General features: G+C 40.1%; 1 protein-coding gene across 3 annotated transcripts in view; it reads left to right on the top strand.

The window, feature by feature from the left end:
• Positions 1-19451, top strand: part of Fam13a (family with sequence similarity 13, member A) — a gene marked incomplete at its 5' end in the record, with an annotated part of 97677 nt that overhangs the window by 51735 nt on the left and 26491 nt on the right. For all 3 annotated transcript variants that reach the window (XM_013502720.1, XM_005401444.2, XM_013502721.1), the window contains 4 exon segments: positions 2337-2523; positions 10529-10605; positions 10934-10976; positions 18361-18508. In XM_013502720.1, coding sequence (XP_013358174.1) covers positions 2337-2523; positions 10529-10605; positions 10934-10976; positions 18361-18508 — 455 coding nt within the window.

Below are 19451 nucleotides of genomic sequence, written 5' to 3' on the forward strand. Positions count from 1 at the left end.
TCCAAATGTTTCTTTGTTACATCAATCTCATATTACAGTCCTACTGTAAAATAAAAAGGAAAGCATGCTATATTGGAGGAAGAATAGTTAAATATTTTCAGAGAAGTAAATATGTAGGTCAGACTGAGGAGGAAACCCTGAAAACAAAAAGCTAGAAATAAGATCCTGGTAATTAAAATGAGAGGCCCAGAGATCTACGCTCAGATCAAGCCTATCATATTCAGTTATCTGATGTCAGGCACACTTCAAGCAGGACAGAATGCTGCAGAATGCTGCTCCCACCATGACACAAGCCCTACCGCCAAGTCACACTGATACACATGAACGTGAAGACTTGTGGGGAGAAGCGCAGGATTTCCTCACACAAGCACTGCTGTGCCGTCAGATTTTCATACTTATTTTAACAAAATGTGTTGCAGCCATTCATTTGCTAATCTAAACTCTCTCATTTGATTTTGAAAACTAATTTTCAGCTTTTGTATCTGTCTACTTGGGCCATCATAACAAAATACACAGCGTGGGTGGCTTAAACAATAGAAATTTATTTTCTCCCAGGCCCAGCAGCTGGAAGTCCAAGTTCAAGGTGCCTAGGGGCTGGTTTCCACAGGATGCTCACCTGGGTCTGCTTATTGTGACCTCACCTGGCCTTTCCTGGGCATGTGCTTTCCTGTCATCTCCGTCTCCTTAGAAGCACTGAACTCCTGTTGGACGAGGGTCCCACCTTGATGACCTCACCTGACTTAGATTCCTTCTTGTCCCCAGTATAGTCACATTGGGTGTGAAGGCTTCAACATAGGCATTTTGAGGAGACAGAACTCATCCATGCAAAAGAGCTTTCATGCAAAAAAGAACCTCCATTTAAAAGTTGTAATTGGACACATACATCAATAGTTAGGAAAAATATAGAGAGCAATAAGAAGATAGAATTTATGTAGTGAAACAAGGAATCTTCAGTTTAACACCAAACCCATGCAGCCATCTACAGAGAGCCCCAGTCAGGTGTGGGAGAAGAGCAGTGTGTGTGTGTGTGGCACGAATGCATTAGTCCTGGTTAGGCTTTCCTCCTGTCTTCAGTCACCTTATGGAACTTTTCTTATTAATGTGCATAATTATTTAGTATACTTTACCAAGTATTTTCCACATTAAAAGTTATAGAAAATATAGGCAAATTAAATATATAGTGGTAAAAAATACTGAAGATAGTGTAACTTTGAAAATATTATGATAGTACTTAATTCTTAGTTTTGCCTCTATTATAGCCTAAGGTTATGAATTTAAGCTGCAGAATAAATATTTAATGTTACCTTTCACTTGGGGATGTGGTTGAGCTGACAGTAAAATATGGTATCTATTTTTGCAGTTCCAAACTCATTTATTTCAAGATACAGTAGCAGGGTTAAGAGTGGAAGCTTACCTCAGTCAGTGTGACAATAAAATCTCATCCATTTCTTGCTTCCCAGCCATGATGCTGTACTGATGCATGGTTTATTTTTTAAAAGTTTGCTAAGTAGTTTAATTTTGTGCAAACCTCCTACAGGAATATTTAGAATACTTTTTAAAAATGTTTGAAAGTATTATGTGAATTAAATTCTATATTTATGACATTTCTATTTCTAATAAGCTTATACCTTGAATCTTAGAAAGTAGTAAATCCAAATTTCAGTTTTACTGCTTGATATTACATTGTTTTATTGATGTGTGATTTCTTCCAAGATTATCTAATTCAGTGAGATTTAAATATTAATGTATTTTACTCTATGAAAATAACTCTCATTTGGGAAAAATCAATGTTCCCATTCTAGAGGAGACATTTCTTTTTGAGATTTTTCTCTATACTTTATATTAATTTATAATATTAAGGGGCTAGGGATATAGCTCAGTGGCGCATTGCCTTCCTGGCAAGCACAAGGTCCTGAGTTTGATTCCTAGTACCAAAAAAGAAAACCAAAAAAACAAAAAACCTATAATATTAAAATTTTATTGTATACTGAGGTCATATTAATATCTATTGGGAATAGTGGAATATTTCATTGTGAATTTGTACCATTCTCCCTGTGTGAATGCAAAGTACTTTATTGGTAAAGTACAAAAGCTTTTCCCTGGTGGAAACATAGCCCTTGCCAGTCTATCTCCAGGAATAACATCCTTTCAAATATGATTTATTTGACATCAGGCACCCCACAAGAGCAACACGTGTGCCAGATTTTGATCATTTGTCCATTTGTAGGCATTCCTGAGACTTGCTGTATATATGATATGACACAATGGCAGTATTATATAATGTCCCTTTCACCCTTTAAAATAAAATTAAGGTTTTTTTTTTTCTTCAATTCCAGGGGACTTACCAACAAAGAAAATATTCCTTCTGCCTTCAACAACCTTGATGAATGTATTTTGAATTCTCAGGAAGTAGAAAAACTACATGAAAATACTTCTGATTATATTGGAGAAAGGAGCAAACCTAAACGTCAGAAATCTAGTTCTAAACTTTCTGATCTCAGTGAAAATCAAGATGGTCTTGTGGTAAGTGAATATTTTTTATCAGATGTTTTTCTTGTAGCCAGTTAAGAAATAGCACTCTCCTTCCTTACTTTATAAAAGAAATAAAGTAATTTCAGTCTTGAGTATCACAGAATTTTAGAATATGAGTTCTGAGACACCTTAGAGCTACTTAAGTATTTATATTGTTTTTTCTTTTCTTTTTTGTCTTCTTTCTTTGTTTCTTTTATTTCTTTTTTAACTGTTGTGGTTATTTGGTGGTACTGAGGACTGAACCCATGGAGCAGAGTTGCATCCCCAGCCCTTTTTATTTTGAGACAGGTGTTCCTAAATTGTCCAAATTGGGCTTAAATCTGGTCACCCTGCCTTAGCCTCCTGAGTAGCCTGTATTACCTGCATGGGCCAGCATACCCTACTGGCCTATTTCTTTTTAGTAAATGTAAAAATTAAGAGGGAATGTAGCTCAACACTAAAGCACTTGGATAAAGTCCTTGGGTTTGACCTCTGGCATTGTAAAGAATAATCATAATAATAAAAATGTTTAAAAAAAAGTGACATTCTGCCAAAGGAACAAGGAACAGCACACATTTTGATATCCACGTTATTTAAATTGGTCTGATTTCTATCTCTCTCTCTTTTTTTAGCATTTTTACATTTTATATTTTGAATAACATTGTTTGGCATTTTTCCTTATTTTCCACCATTCCATTTATTCCCTATATGAATGTGTAAAAAAAAAAAATGAATGAATCATTGTGTAGCAGGGTAAAACAAAAACACACAGAGAGAGAGGATCAGGTGTCTTCATCTTTAGAAAACTCTTCATGTTCAGAAGATCAGTTTCAAGTTTATACTCTCGGAGGTGTTTTCTTCCAAATTAATCAGAAACAAAAAGACAATCACTTACCGTTACCTCAGACTTTAAACTTAGTTTAATTCATTAATTCTATAAGTGTTTCAGTCAATGTTTGTTCAGTATAAATTGCTTAATGTCATCATTTTACATTCCTGCTTCAGAGTCTCCAAAAAGTGAGAACCAAAATCTATCTCACAACTCTTTGCCTTTTTAATTAACAACTGAGGATAAACCTTATAATATGACGTGAACCGATGACCCTAATCAGAAACAGCATCATCAGTTTTTACTTGGTGATGACCAGGTTTGCTGGTCTCCGCTTAGCTCTGACCAGTCTTCTGCTCCACGCTGCATTTTCTTTGTGTTCAGCACAACTTGCAGCCACCCTATACCCACTGTCGAGTCTGTGCATAGTCAGAAACAGTTCTCAGCTTTCCCTATGTACCGTATACACAAATGTAAATCTGGGAGAAGACATAATTGAATGAGTTCCCTTACCTCCCAAACGTCTTTGTTATTTTGTTTCTAGAAATAAAATGTTCAACTAGGATGGTCAGAAATAATCATCCTCTTTAAATTTGTGTCAGGTACAATTCTCAAAACAAAGAATCTAACTTTTGGAAGGAATCATTACACATTAACTACATTTTAACAGGCAGCAGTGAATTGATGATTTAACTTTTTTGGACAAGTTTAGTGGGTTGTTTTGTTTTCTTTTCTTTTGTTCTGCTGCTGAGGATTGAACCCCAGGCGCAGGGCCTTGCGAGCGTTGAGCACAGTGTGGGTATTACCACGGAGCCACATCCCCAGCCCATGAACAGTGGATTTTTAAACAAACTAAATGATACTGACTTCATTAACTCTTTATTTGGCTTGCTTATTTGCCAGAGAGATTTATGGTGATCAGAAGTCTCAAGGTTATAGCTTACAAAGATATACATTTTTAGTCCCTTTTTCCATGACCTTAACCTATCAGTAATTTCTTCCCTACCAGAAATAGGATCTTCAGTTAGCTAGGTTAGAGTTAAAGAAGTGGAAAACACATTTATTCCTTAGAATATGTGTTTGACTGGCAAAACCATGGGAAGAGTCACTGTTGAGGAGCCCTGGGCCGGGGGCCACTCTTCCATTTTGGTCTTGTGAGTGTGAAGGTGTTGCCCAATCGGCTGCTGGGTTCTGCATTCGCACAGCAGGGCACTGTGGATCCTGGCTTTGTTGCCATGAATAACTTAAGCCCTGCCAGCGTAATTTAGAGGAAGAGCTTCTTCATCTATGTATTCTCAAAGATCTTTCCTAACTCTCATATTCTATGAACTTTAACATCTAATCTTCAAGGTGACCACAAAACAGGAGCCAGGATTCGTAACAGTGACTGGTACTTAGAGGCTAAAGTTGTTGTGCATCTTAACTTCCTACTCATTTTTAACCATTTAATTTTACTTTCCCCAGCCCTCCTCCAAAACCTTTCCCAACCCCATTTCAAGGCCTTTACACTTGGGCCAAACATTTGTTTTTATAGCTAAAAGAAAGAAAGAGGGTCCGGGGGTTCAGCTCAGCGGCACAGCACCTGCCTGGCAAGTTCAAGGTCATGAGTTCGATTCTCAGTACCAGGGGAAAAAAAACAAAGAGAGAAAGAGGGAGGGAAAGAAGGAAGGAAGGAAGGAAGGAAGGAAGGAAGGAAGGAAGGAAGGAAGGAAAGAAAGAAAGAAAGAAAGAAAGAAAGAAAGAAAGAAAGAAAGAAAGAAAGAAAGAAAGAGAAAAGGAAAAGGATATATTCATAGTTCTATACCTTCTGTGTACCAAAAAGATATTTGAACTCTCAGAGATGTAGCAGTGAGAACAACAGGCACAAATTCTTGCCTTCCTGGGGCTTACTTTCTATGGGGGAAACGGACAATGATTAAGTTAAACAAGGAAAGCATAAAGTGTATGAAATAGGGTTGACTTTTTAGAAGGAAAATAAAGCAGAGAATGGTGACGGGAATTTTGAGGGGCAGAGGATGCAATTGGAATCAGCTGGTCAGAGAATGCCCTGGAATTTGGCATTTTGAGTGTGAAGACCAAGAGGAAGCAGGGAAGCAAGCTGTACAGACAGAGCCACAGGGCCCCAGGCCCCAGGTGCCACTGACTGTGTGAGGAGCCCGGAGACGGCACTGGGCGGAAGAGTGTGGGAGGGAGAGTGAGAAGAGCCAGTGGCAAGGAAAGCGGAAGAGACAAGTCCTCACAGCTCATGGGAAGGACTCTGCCTTTACTCTGGGGGAGAGGAGAAGCCAGTGGAGAGTGCTAGATAGAATGGCAGTCTGACTTCCTTAAATGCCATGGGACTGCTGTGCCAAGTGTTGACAGAAAGTGAGCAGACAGGGAGACTGGTTTGGGTGCTCTTGTCATTTCTAGGTTTGAAATGATGGTTTGAACTAAGCTGGTACAAGAGGCAGTGTGCATGGCCTTGCTGAAAATTAGCGTTGCTACTTTACTGAGATGAGGAAGGGAGAGGCTTTGGGGAATGGTATCCTGGGTTCAGATTTGGACGTGTAAAGAAAAAGCTGCCTATTAGACATTTAAGAGGAGCTATCAGAGAGCCCAAAGTACAGGGAGGGTATCCACATGAGCAGCATTTAGATGCCACTTAAGGCGGTACTTGGAGGAGACAGCTGAGGGGGCAAGTGTAGGGTAGAGGATGGCCAGTGGTGGGCCCTACAACCTGCCACCATTGAGAGGAAGGGGAGATGAGAAGCCAGCAGAAGAGACATAAGGACACAAGACACAAAAGCCAAAGAAACATGAAGTTGGTGTTTTTTGAATCCACATAACCCAGTGTCTCACAGAGAAAGCTGGTCAGATGAAAGGTCAAGTAGAGGATGGTATGGCTCACTGTGATCTTAGTGGGACCAAAGCTGGTAGCAGGACAGAAGCAGAAGCCATTCTCAAGAGAGAATGAGAAGAGAGAGACTGAAGACAGGAGCTCTCCAGTGGCCTCACCTGCCCACACTACAACCAGAGAGGAGGCTGTAATGTGCCCTCCACAAGCCTCTGCAGGTGTGGGGTGTCCACAGCGGGCACTTGGTCCTCTTGCCCCTAGAGGCTATGATGACCAGCAGAGACCAAGAGACCACAGGTCACTCTGGGCTTTGAAGCCAGTGGTGCTGAGCTACCAATCAGTGTGAGAGGTCTCTGTCCTGCGGCTGATGATCACCTGACCCTGGCCATCTCCTTGGCCTCAGTGGCCAGCTCCCTGGGCCTGCACTCACAGAGGTCTTTGTCCCCTGCTTTACTTGGAAGAGCTAGGACAGTTTGACTGGACCACTAGGAATGGTTCTCTCTCATAACACCAGTAGTTCTTTTAAATGTGGACTGGCTTATACACTTTTAAGTAGTAAGATGTGAAATATACAAAGGGGTAAAAAAAAAAAAATTCACACCTGCCACTGTTCCTTTGTTAATGACTGTATTAAATATTCTCCTTTTCAGAGCTCAAGGTTAGAATAATGAACCTGTTTTGACTAACAGCATTGCTCTGGCCTTCAGTCTGACCTGTTTGTCTAATGAGAGAAAGTATCTTTTTCTATGTCCTCTATAAAGGCTTTGTCAGCATTTTACAGTTTTAGAAGACAAATTTGTTTTTGCTCCAGCTATCTTCAAGTACTCCAGTCAGTGGTCAAACAGGTTTTGAGTCTGGCTTTCAATGCCAACACGGAGAAGGGCAAAAGAATTACTCATAAATCTACAGCCTAAAGCTAGCTTTATCAAAGCTTTCCTCTTGAATTTAAAGGTTATCTTTATAATTGAGGAGGGTGTTTTTAAAATTCAGTTTCTTTTCACACCCCAAAATTATCAAAATATAATATATCATAGCACATCAGTGTTTTGAAAGTCACTGAGAGGAATTCTGTGAGTCAGAATTTTATGGATTGTAAACTAAACTTTATCTGGTTAAAATTATAATACAAGAAGTAATTTCACTGCATTATACTTAAAGTCATAATCTGTTCTTTACATTATTTGTTAGTACTGAGGTTTGATCGCAGAGCCTCATGCATGCTAAGCAAGGTCTATACCACTGAGCTACACCCCCAGCCCATTTTATTTTATTCTTTTGAGGCAGGGTTTGACTAATTTCCTAGGCTCCCTCAAGGTTGCAGTCCTCCTGCTTCAGCTTCTCAAACAGCTGGTATTACAGGTGTGAGTCATCGTGCCTGGTTCTTCTTTGCTATTTTTTAAAAATTACCTACTACATTTAAAAGATCTTAATTAAAAGTTAATGCAATAAATCACTTTTATGAGTTCTATTATGTTACCTTTAAAAAATGAAAACACTAATGTACTACATTTCTACCACACCTAGAAATGGGTTTGGGAAATAAAACCATTCCAAACCTTCAAAATGCATTGTGTACATATTTTGTCAAAGGATAAATCCATTAGCAGCTGCAGCAGATATGAAAGTCCAGTAGCATACTTCTTATCCAGAGGAAGCCTGTGTTTCTATGCTGTTTTAGCCTGTATGCTATATTTTCCCCTTCCCCCATCTCAGGGAAATCAAAATTAATCCTTTTATCTTATCTGCCCCCAAACCCTAGTCAGAGCATAGAAATTAGAATTTATAAGGTATTTTGTGCTCTGTGAAAATAAGTAATTTTGTTAACATAGCAGATCTTCACTACCTTGGTCAGTTTCATTCTGAAAACTCAGGAGGACTTGGCCAGGTTTAACACCCTGCTCAGAGGCCCCTGGCACAACCCAGCAATGTGCAGGGTTCCGTGTGCCTCGTGCAGGGTTCGGGACCCCAGACGAGAGTTATGCAGCAGTTTCACCTGCCCGGAGAAACAATGAGAGAAGAAATGGCTGTAGAACTTTAAGGAAAAAATATTGCATGATATTGAAAGCCAGCCATTGTAAATTACATCTGTAAAGGCTGGGATCCTTAGGGAGCTCTTAAACATCTGGCTGAACATTAAAAGAGGGGAGGGAGTTGACAAAGTCAGTACTTATTTGTTCTAACCCTTGAGTTCCACTAAAAATTCTCACATCTTAAAAGTGCTTTTTGCAAATCCATTGTGTAATGTAACTATTCTATAACTCTCAAAAATCTGTATCACTATATTTTGTTTCTTTTTGTTCAGGAGAAAAGTTAGCCTTCTATTAGCTTGTAATTGAAATATTTCTAAATGTAGAATGCGGTTTTGGTTTATTTTCTGTACTCTCATTTCTGATTTTTCCATAACTTTAATCTGAAAATGTTTATTTCTTCCAAAACACTGATTCACATATAATTTTAAAAACACAGTCCATTTCACCAGCACTGTTTGGAAATTATATGAAAAGATTATACTTTCCCTAGGAATTCATGTTTCAGAGCTTTAGGAAAACCTAATACTATTGCAGTAGATCTTTCACTAAAGATTTTGATAATCTATTAAAGATTACTAATGGGAACAAAGATTCTTTGTCACAGATATATGAGGAAGGTCACATTCAGGTAATAAGAGCCATTATGCTCCAGTATCCTGGAACCCAGTTATAAGGGACTTTTCTAACTCAAACTGTAAAGACGTAAATACAATTGAATACTGTCATAACTTTTTTCTCAGATTTTCTCTAAAATTATCTAGCTATATAAGTTTTCTCTTTTTTTGTTTTGTTTTGGTTTGGTTCTGTTTGGTTTTGGTTTCTTGAGACAGGGTCTTGTCATGCAGTTCAGACTGACCTTTGAAATCACTATTTAGCTGTATGAATTTTCTAAGTGAGTAAATCGATGCTTAGCATTCTAATAAGCAGACACAGATACTGTCTTTTAAATTCCTGGGACTGTCTTACCTGTGGACAAATAATGAAATATATTCTTTGGAGGTTTCATACCTTTAGAAATAGTAGTAACAACCAATACTCATTAAGTATACCAGGCATGACTCTAGAGCTTTATGTTATTATTTTGTTTAATTCTATGGCAGGTAGTGTACCATTTCCATTTAAGGAAACTGAGGCTCAAATGGAGTCATAGAATTGGCAGTTGATGGATCCAGAAATCGAAGCCAATCAATCTGACTCCAAAGCTTCTGTCAAGACTATTAATTGTATTGTCTCCCTTGTTTCCATTCTTTGACGGATCCCATACAAATTGACCAAGCCAACATAAATGAATAATTCACTCACCTACCAAGCCAAAGATTAGCTTCTCACTGTGATATATGTTTATTTTATAGAGATTTTCATACATGCCAGTTTCATGGAATTCTTGTGACTTTTGAAAGTGTTTTCATAATGGTAGGTTATTATATGTAGGTGGATATGTGTTCTTTATTTTGATGACACACGGTAAGTGGGTTGGACCTAATATCCTTCTGATGCAGAGGTTGAATCTCTGTGCTTAGTGAAATTCAGGTCCAAGTTTTGAAGACAGCCATGTTTTTAGTCTACTGAATTTACAAATAAGCAAATAAGAGCACACTTAATCTTCCTTCATGAGGATGAGTTACTCATTCTGTGCTTAGTTCTCTGCGTTATTTTTAGAAAACATTGGCTGTATTCACAGGGGGCAGTCAAAAAACCCTTACAAACATCAAGCCCATTTTGTTGGCCTAAAACATATACTATTGAAGTGAGTTTTCTATTTATATTTTGTGCACCCTCACTAATATAAACATTAACATTAAATATTATGGAAGGGTTTTTTAATTACTTACATTTTTAATGAACATTTTTACAATGTAGATATGAGATATATACATATAGACATAGATGTAGATTATCCCAGGTCATACTGACTGTATTCAATGAACATAACAAATAAGCAATACACAGTACATCAATTTCTGATTTCATTCAAGATTTAGATTCCTCCATTCTAGTTGTAAGCCACACTGAGTCTCTGACTAGCTGAGTTTTGCTATGCTTAGCTGTCCGATGTGCATAATACCTGATGAAGGCCTCACAGGAACGCTGGCCATTTCCATCACGCTACCAGCTATCTTTATTAAAGGGTTGATAAAATTCAATGTGCAACTTTATGTAAGCAGAAAACTGTCACAATGTTACTTGTTTTAACAAAGATAGAAATGTGGGCACTATAATTAGTTCCTATCTACATGTTACCTGATTTTTTTACTTTCGAAAAAGGAGTCTGCTGTTACATGTTTCTTACAGGCCATTAAGCAACCGGTAATTGTTCTGTTACAGAATATGGAAAGTTTTCATTCCTCACGATCAAATGACAGGACTGGAGCTGATGATGCTGAGCTGATGTCTGAGGAAAGGTAACTAAAATTTTCTCCCCGCTTTGTTTTCAAGGGTATGACAAGATTGTTTTCATTTAATGCTATGTGAGTAATAAGAACCAAAAAAATGAAAATAAAGATTCTATGTTGACAAGGAAAGTGCTTAGAATAGAAGTCTACAAGGCAAATGCTCATGTTTGTGCTTCTAGGTTATTTTTCTGTTTTGCTTTTGAATGTTGTAAGGGGTTTACTTAGAGATATTCAGCCCACTTTTAAAATAACTGAAGTTGTGATATGAATGGATGAAAGGCACTGTCATAAAAATGGACATTTTGTGATATTTTGTTATTGTTGCTATTGTTTATAGCAAAGAAAGTGAAAGCGATGGTGGAGACACCCAGCATTTTGAGGTGAGTAACGAACGTGTGGCTGTGGTGGGCTGTCCCCATGTCCTTGAGTATGGATGTGTGCAGAATGTCACCAACATGGCCTTAGAGACGGTGAAATGATAGGACTGTGTCTGGATAGGATAGAAAGACAAATGCCAAGATGTAAAGATTCTTTGAGAAGTTTACTTTTTAAATTACTACATTTGCTTGTGAAGATAAACTTTAATAGCATGGGGATTTCTCTTAAGATTTTCCACGGAATAAAACAAAAAGCCATAGGTGCTGGTTTGATTTTTCTAACAGAAGGAGAGTATTTTTAAGTGATCAAAATACGTGAAGTAATAGGTTTAATGGTCATAGGGGGTCTCAGTCAGTTTCCTTATCACTGGGACAAAATACCTGACACCCACAGCTTGAAGGAGAAAAGGTTTATTTCGGCTCATGGTTTTAAAGATTTGGTGTGTAATTGTCCAGCTCCAAGGCAGCAAGGTATGGTGGAGGTTCTGCACAGGGCAACTGCTCACATCATGGTGGCTGGGAAGCAGAGAGAGTGGGGAGGAGCAGTGGAGGAGAACTCATTTTTAGTTCATGTATGTAAATTTAATCTCACACCCTTCCAGGGCATGCCCTCAGGAAGCGCCTCAACCGGGCCTACCTCCTGACAGCACATGTAGCTATGGACTCGTTGGTGGATGAAATCACTGATAAGTCTTATCCCTTCATGATCTAACCACTCTTTTGGGGGACATTTTTTATCTAAACCATAACACAGGGACTTTCTCACTAATTTTCAGATTAACAAATTCAATTTGAGTTATTTAATCCAATTCATTTTCTCTGTTTTGTGTTTCAGTTCAAGTAAACAATAGAGAAAAAATAAACTACTCCCTATATCATGTGTGCTTTCAAGTTTCACTTGCTCTCTTGGCTCCTGCCTGGTCCTCTGGGGTGTTCCCACACAGAGCCACATATTTGGTTTCTCTTGCTTTCATTCAGCACACTGGCCCTCACTTTCAGTTCATGTATATAAATTTAATCTCATTCTTCAAATTCTGCCAACCATAGCTTGAATCTCTTAGCAGGTTCATTTTTTTTTTTTTTTTTTGCAAAAATTAAAAGCTTTTATCAACCCATTCTTAAAATTCTTTCTTAATATATTAATCATGTAGAGAACTATTGCACTAAAATGACCCTTAGTGTTTATGGGACGTTGGCATAGTTCACTGATGGATTTAGCAACATGTATTATCTTCCACTGGGTACAAATTCTGTGGAAGGACCAAGCGTTGATGACAGGCACAGTCCCTGCTCCCATGAAACTTTATAGTCTAACAGATGAGTCACCTGAATGCTGGGGTTGGGGTTCACTCAGTGGTAGAGCCCTTGTCTAGCATGCATGAGGCCCCAGATCCCCCCAGCACTGCAGACTCTGCAAGCTGCACACCCACATTAAACTTTGCATGAAATTACTGGAAATCAGTGACCACACACACACACACACACAGGCTAATACTGCAGATGCCTGATATTTCCTCTATTAAACTCCTGTCACGTACACTTCTTTATCCTAGATAATAGGAAGGAAATGCTCCCTCTCTCTGACTTCCCAGCTTTGGAAACAATTCTTTCATCTATTTCCAGCTCATTTATGCTTCCTTCTAGGGGCGGTAGCCCCAAGCTGACATGCTTTTCTTTTCTCTAGGTGTCTTTTTTAAAAAAACCTGTTTCCTCATGACAGTTTTTTGGGTTTTCTCAAAAAGCCCAAGCCTTTTTTCCTTATCTTTTCTTGGTCATCTTCCTCTGCACGCAGCAGGCACCTATTCAAGATGCCATTGAACATTATTTTAAAGAATATTGCTTTGCCAACCTCCTAAGGAGGTCTCAGTTCTTTCCTTTTATGCCTGTCATCTTTTATGAGATGAAGGGACTAGAGCAAGCTTTGAGGATGAACTCCAGGATGTCAACTCATAAATTCCAGGTGGCAACCAAACTAAATTCATGCTGAACCCAGTTTACCTAGGCCTTTGGTAGACAGCTCCTGTGGCAGTGGGTGAATCATGGGGAAAGAATCTCAAGTCCCGCTCCGTGTGCCAGGTGCTATTCTTGCATGCGCAGCCACCAATCAGTGCCCCGCTCGCAGCTGGCACTCCTGAAGCACTGACTATTAATAATCATTGTAATCCACGTCAGTTAGGAGATAAAATTAGGTGGTGAGTTAGAACCTAGATTCAGCTTCCATATCACATCTCCACTCCCATCACAGCTATGCCCAAAGGGAGAGACACCACTCCACAAGATGGGGTTGTTTCGGTCATGAGGGCGCGCGCTCTTTTCACTGAAATATCTTTTGTTATTCAGGAAAGACTGAAAAGCTCTGTTTTTCATTTTTAAATCTCTCCGCCTTATCTGAGTGTGTTGTAATTCCTTACTTTGTAATATACACAGCCCTTCCTAAAACTTATTATACCATTCAAATAGTAATCTGGTTTTCTGGTAAAACAGCTGTAATTCCTTAATGTCAGAGATGAAAAATAAGTCTAGATTTTGGTTACCCTTTCCAGAATTCTATTTAATTAGTATTCATTTTGTTCCAAGTCTTCTACAGCATCAAACTGAGGTGGCACAGCTTATGCGCTCACTACGAATAAGCATAGTGGCTTCTCTAATTTCTTTTTTCACTATGAGAGATTTACTATCATTAGCACTACCCTTGAAAATTCTTCTTGTAACTCTCAGATTCATATAAGAGGACAGAGCAGGTGGCAGCCACTGGGGACAGGTGGGCTTTTCTTTCCTTTTGTGGCTACTGTTCCCCTTAGGGGAGGAGCTGGCCTTCAGCCTCAAAACTGATATTTATTTTTTAAATAATCGGGGTGTGGCTTTCACTGTGCTTTGTTTGAAGGCATACGTTGAAAGTGAATATAAACTTACCCCCTTTTTGAATGCCTTTTTAATTTCTTTTAATTATGCAACTAATCTTATCTAAAAAGAGGGTATATTGAGTTCTCAGATGGGCACTGGCCAGTGAGAGCTACCCATTTCTATTTTTTATGTGGTTAGGATTTAAATTTGTTTAATGACACATTACAATGAAAAGCAATAAGTTGCTTCAAAAATGCCACAAGTGAAAGTAGTTTCTTTGGGAGGCTTTGGCATGGCTGGTGTGTCAGTAAAACACCACATCTGGCTGCATGAAATGAGATAACAAGAAAGAGCCCAGCACGTGCTCCCGGGGCACCAGGAGACCTGAGCGCTTGTCCCTTTGTTTCTGAACTCTTTAACAACGGCAAGAATCTAGAAGAGAGGTCAGCCTTATAGCTAGCAACACTTAGGTTCTAAATCATGGAAAATACATTTTCAAAATTCTGCCTGTAGTAGAGTTTATATCTTACTCTTCAGCTCCTTCCAGGTTATTCTACTGTGAAAATATTTATGCTTCACATAATATCTAGAATAGTCAAACAATAACCTTACAGTGAACCTCTTTGCCAAGGAAGCAAAACCAGTTAGAATCTTAACCATTTCTGATATTATCTGATCGAGGTCATTTTGTCAGAATTATATGGCCAATAAAGTGTTAAATTCTTTCAAGATATTTTTACATTCTTCATGCTTCTAAACCCACTGCTTAAGAGTGCTTAGAAGCATACCTTTGATAACAAACAAGACATTCATCATAAACATAGAAGACTACTTCCCTTTTTAAAATCCTGCTTCAAAAGAAAGAAAAAGGAGAAAGAAGGGAGGGAGTAAAATAGAAAGGAGAGAAAAAGGAGAAGTTGAGGCTTTTTAATCAAGACTGAGAATTAAATTAATTACCACAAGGCCCAAATGCAAGTTCTGATGTGCCCTGAGAAGCATCTCCATCAGTAATTGCCAAAGACTACCGACCCTTTGCAGTTCACATGAGTTTTGGAAATTTGTTATGTCCGTGTTCATTTACTGTCAGGCCAGACAGTAAATATTTATGGTTCCTGTGGTTAACGCTGTGGGTTTTTCCCGCGCCAACTGCATTATCCAGCACGTTCTCAGGTGCCATCATTCCTGGCTCTTGTAAACCTTCAGGCCACTAGTCCATATTTTGTGCTGGGAGGGAAAAGGAATGAAATAAAAGTTTACCAAATAATAGCCATGTGGGGCGACACACACTGGTGATTTCAGCACTCGGGAAGCTGAGGCAACAGGATGGCCCCAAGTTGGAGACCATCCTGGGCTGCATAGTGAGTTCAAGGCCAGCCTGAACTACATAGTAAGACCCTGTCTCAAATAAACAATACAAAAAGATAGCCTGTACTGCTCCCTCACACACTGTGCTTTTCTTTTGTGATGCACATGACAGTGGGCTGTCCTCCATACTGGGTCCGGTGACATGTTCAGTCAGTCCCAAGTTCTGGTGCCTAGAAAGGCTATGTGTTTAATAAGTCCTTGCCAAATGAATGAGGAGGCAACAGAAAGAGAGCAGAAATGGGAATAGCATTTCTGTTACATACATGGTCATACATGTATGTCCTGTTCATACGTGGTTTTCATGTAATCTTTGAGACAACCTGGTTAGAGCAAAACGAGGGAAAGTTCAAAGGTCTTGAAGGTGCTGTCAAAACCCATCCTTGTGTACCCACCATATAGTCTCCTCTGAGAGCCAAGCGCTCTTTATTTCAGAATGCTTTTCTGTGGGGCAGTGTTTTTGACAAGGGTTTGGTGAGTGACTTCACAGTAGAAGAATCTAAATTGAAAATTGTGACATTATTTATTCTCTAGTTTAACTGCAGATAGACTTGCAAAGAAAAAAGCTTAAATCAAAGTCACTTCAGTGTTTGAGACTGCCCTTGACATACTAACCTTGATGGTCCAGTAGGAAAAACAAATAAGCAAATAGCGGTAATGCTTTCCTGTATGGTACAGCAGTCTCGAAGGGTGTGGGCAACCCGGCAAAGGATGAGTTCTGGCAGCAGCAAGAACTGTGCAGGTCACCCTGTTTGAACCTTATCTCCTTTTGCTCTAGAAATAACTGTCAACTGCTAAGCCCAGTACACGAGGCCTTTCACAGGTGCCTGACACCCTTATCTTCTGCCATCCTCCTGCCCTGTCCTAAGGTCTGGCCACCCTGAGCCTCTTGTCACAGTGCCTGAGGTGGCACACCCTCCTGCCTGTCCCCACATATTCTCCTGCTCCCCCGACCCCTCGCAGGCCACACCTATCTGCCCCCAGTTGGAGTAGGAGCCGCTGCTGGTTAGCAGCAGGTGCCCTGGTGGCTCTGTTCCTTGGCCTTTATTCACCATGCACTGAAAACTGTGTCCCGGCCTCTGCTGTAGCCTGCTTCACCTCACACAAGCTCCTCCTGCCTGCTCTCCCATTCCTGCCTCTGGCAGTTCTGGGCCTGGCATTGTTCTTCCATTCATCTTAATAAGGTGCCGCCTGGTAACAGAATGATGGCTTTGGTTTGTGTCTCACACTCCAGGCACCCAGCCTTGCTTACCTTCTCTCTGGTCTGACAGCCCCTTGCGAGGTTAGACTCATGGAGGGCAGTTAGCAGATGTCAGCGCCACACTGCAAACGCAGCACCCGTGGTCCTATGTCTTCTCCTTGGCATCACACTTTGAATGACTTAATATACAGGCTTCTTACACACAAACTACCATACTTTATACATGAAATCACACGTCTTGTCTTCTTTCCTTTGATGTCTCTGAGTATAACAATCTTTAGAAACCTAAATCTTTGTTGAGAAATGTTTAATTACTGTGTAATATTCTCTATTTCTCTCTCTCACACACTGTCTCTCTCTCTCTCTCTCTCTCTCACACACACACACACACACACATTTACTTGCTCACCTCTTGACCCTGTAATTTTTAAAAAGCTGTGCACCAGATTTGGGCATCCAACCCTTGTCCATTTAGTATTCAGCTCGAGGAAAACATAGTTTTTGTGACATAAACAAGCAGCATCTTTTAAATGTCTTAAAGCTCCAGATTGACTTGATGTTTCCATCTGACTTTAGTAGCTTATCCTGACCTAACTGATGTTTCTTTTTATCCTAAATGCAAAGAAAATACACGTCTCGTGCATTATTTCATGGAAATGTAATAGTAAAACTGCTGTCTGCTCATCCCCCTGCTGACTTCAGAGTGGGTTGGATAGCTATTAAAAGTAGCAGAAAGCCTTAAACAGAGCTTTATTTTAAGCCTAAGAACATTTCGCTTACATTAATGAATTCACTTATGATTTCCAGATGTTCTCAGTTTTTTCAAATAATGATATTGTACTTGCTAAAATAAATCTCCATTTAGTCCCAAAGAAAATATTTTGTACAGATGTGTGCTACTAGAGAAATAGATTTTTGTTCATAATGTTTGAGAGCAAGAAGAGTGACAATGGCTTGGTTTACCGTCTGCCAAAGAGGAAGCTAAAAAGAGAATTTCAGCGCAACAGAATTAATTTCAGTGCTTTTTTAAAAAACACAAAGGCACATAGCTTGAATATCAGCCTTCCGGGGAGGATTTTCCCACCCATCAGATTTCCTAGACTGGGGTAGGTGCCACCGAGGAGCAAAACCAAGAGTAGCCAAATATTTAGTATTCAAAATAGATGAATAGTAGGAAAATAAGTGAGTTGCTTATTTGTAACACAAATTATGCATCACCGACTTGCTAGCATTTGGCTTTTTACAAAACGGGGGGAAAGCCATGCTCCCCATTAACTTTGGACCCCCTCCCAAGGTCTGTATTTTGTGCTGCTCGCTGAGATGGGGCGCCAGAGCCCTGTGCTGTTTGAATTTGCACAACAATGCTCTAATGCCCAGAGCTCCTCCATAAATAGTTGTTCACCCCATACTCTGCGGGAAAACAACCACAGGAAATCTGGGAATGTGCGGCTCGCCCTACGTAATTGATCTAAGCCCGCGGGAGTGTTTGTCCCCAGCCTCCACTCCTGCCCTCGCAGTGCTGTTTACCTAAGGGAAAGAAGTCTGCGTGCAAGACATCGTGTTTCTGCTCCAGCCTTAGCAACAGCAGCCACTGGCTTTTCTGTTGTTATTTACAGTCTAGAGAGCCTTGCTCCTTTAAGGAAACACAAACTCCTTCCCCTCATTCCTGACCGTAGTCAGTAATCATCCAGACTGTCAGCTGCCTGCAGTTATCAGGAGGAGCAGCCTGAGAAAATCATCCTGTCTCTCTCAATGAAGAAAAGTTAAAGGAGCACAGATGGACAGTTGCTTTGGGCATGAGAGTGGCCAGCTCATATTCGGAGGGGGGAGGGGGGCACCGAGCCATGATTTTGATTTCCGTGCTGGGTACGTTAGCAGCTGTGGCTTGAGAGATTTCACCCAGAAGCAGTGAGATTGCTGCGGAAATCACTGGGTTCTGATGAACAGTAGCTGTTTGGGAACACTGTGCTGTTATTGCAGAGCCCCACGATGAAGATTCAGGAGCACCCCAGTATACCCGACAGCAAACAGCAGAGAAATCAAGATGCTGACGCCCAGCAGGAGAGCTTTGTCTCCGAAGTGCCCCATTTGGACCTGACTGCATTGTGTGATGAGAAGAGCTGGGAAGGTAGGTGACCTGCTGCCACTTGTCACTGGGAGAATTAGCATCAGAAAAGTGTGTGTAAATACGCATGTAGGAGGGGCCGTGGCCTCATGCATGTGTGCGTGGGTAAAAGGGGGAGCTCTGCATGTAGAAGTAACTGTGTTTGTAAATGATGGAGATCCTTCACCTGGCATAGAAATGTGTCACGTTAAGCCTTGCCCAGAGTGCTTGCAGTCTGAGAGAGAAAATGCTCTTGCCCTCTGTCACAGTGTCACAATGCAGTCCCCTTTTTTCTTTTTAACTCACCGAGAGAGCTGATGTGTGTGTCTTTTCTTTCTAGCACTACCCAGTAGAGTACATTTAGTATTTCCTTTTCTGTGCACCTGATCTCCCGCTACTACACATCAGCCACCTACTGCCTTCAGAAAATCTTCCTGTTTTTCAAGAAAGATGTTTTGGTTTGCTTTGCTTCTGTTTTTTTGCGTCTTTTTTTGCATCTGTTTATTTTTTATGGGTCCTTTTTTTTTTAAATGCAGATTAATAAACTTGAGGGATTTACTTATCAAAGAAAACACTGAATAAAAATGCTTCTTACGGAAAACCTGTAACACAGAGGTTTGGATTTGTTGTTCTGGGAAATTTTGGTGAAAACGTTAGCAATTTACTTAGAAGAAAAAGAGGGTAACCTGACCAAAGCTGCTCCAGGGAGGACAGTGTATAGGTCTTATCAAGCCACTTGCTTTTGCATTATGCCTCTGTCTACCTCCAAACACTCATTGGTGTATATTTAAAATAAATGCCTGCTGGCCCCTTTACGGTGTGTGTTTGGAAGCAACAACCAGGGAGAGTTTTGCGCCTGATTTCAGTACAGTGCAACGACTTAACACGGTGACTTAGCAGATGGTCACAGCTATGGAGAAGTAGTCTTCCTCAGCACCTGGATTTCCTTTTCTATCCTTCCCCCTCC

This window comes from Chinchilla lanigera, unplaced genomic scaffold, assembly GCF_000276665.1.
Source record: "Chinchilla lanigera isolate Chin_1 unplaced genomic scaffold, ChiLan1.0 scaffold00073, whole genome shotgun sequence".
Taxonomy (NCBI): Eukaryota; Metazoa; Chordata; class Mammalia; order Rodentia; family Chinchillidae; genus Chinchilla; species Chinchilla lanigera.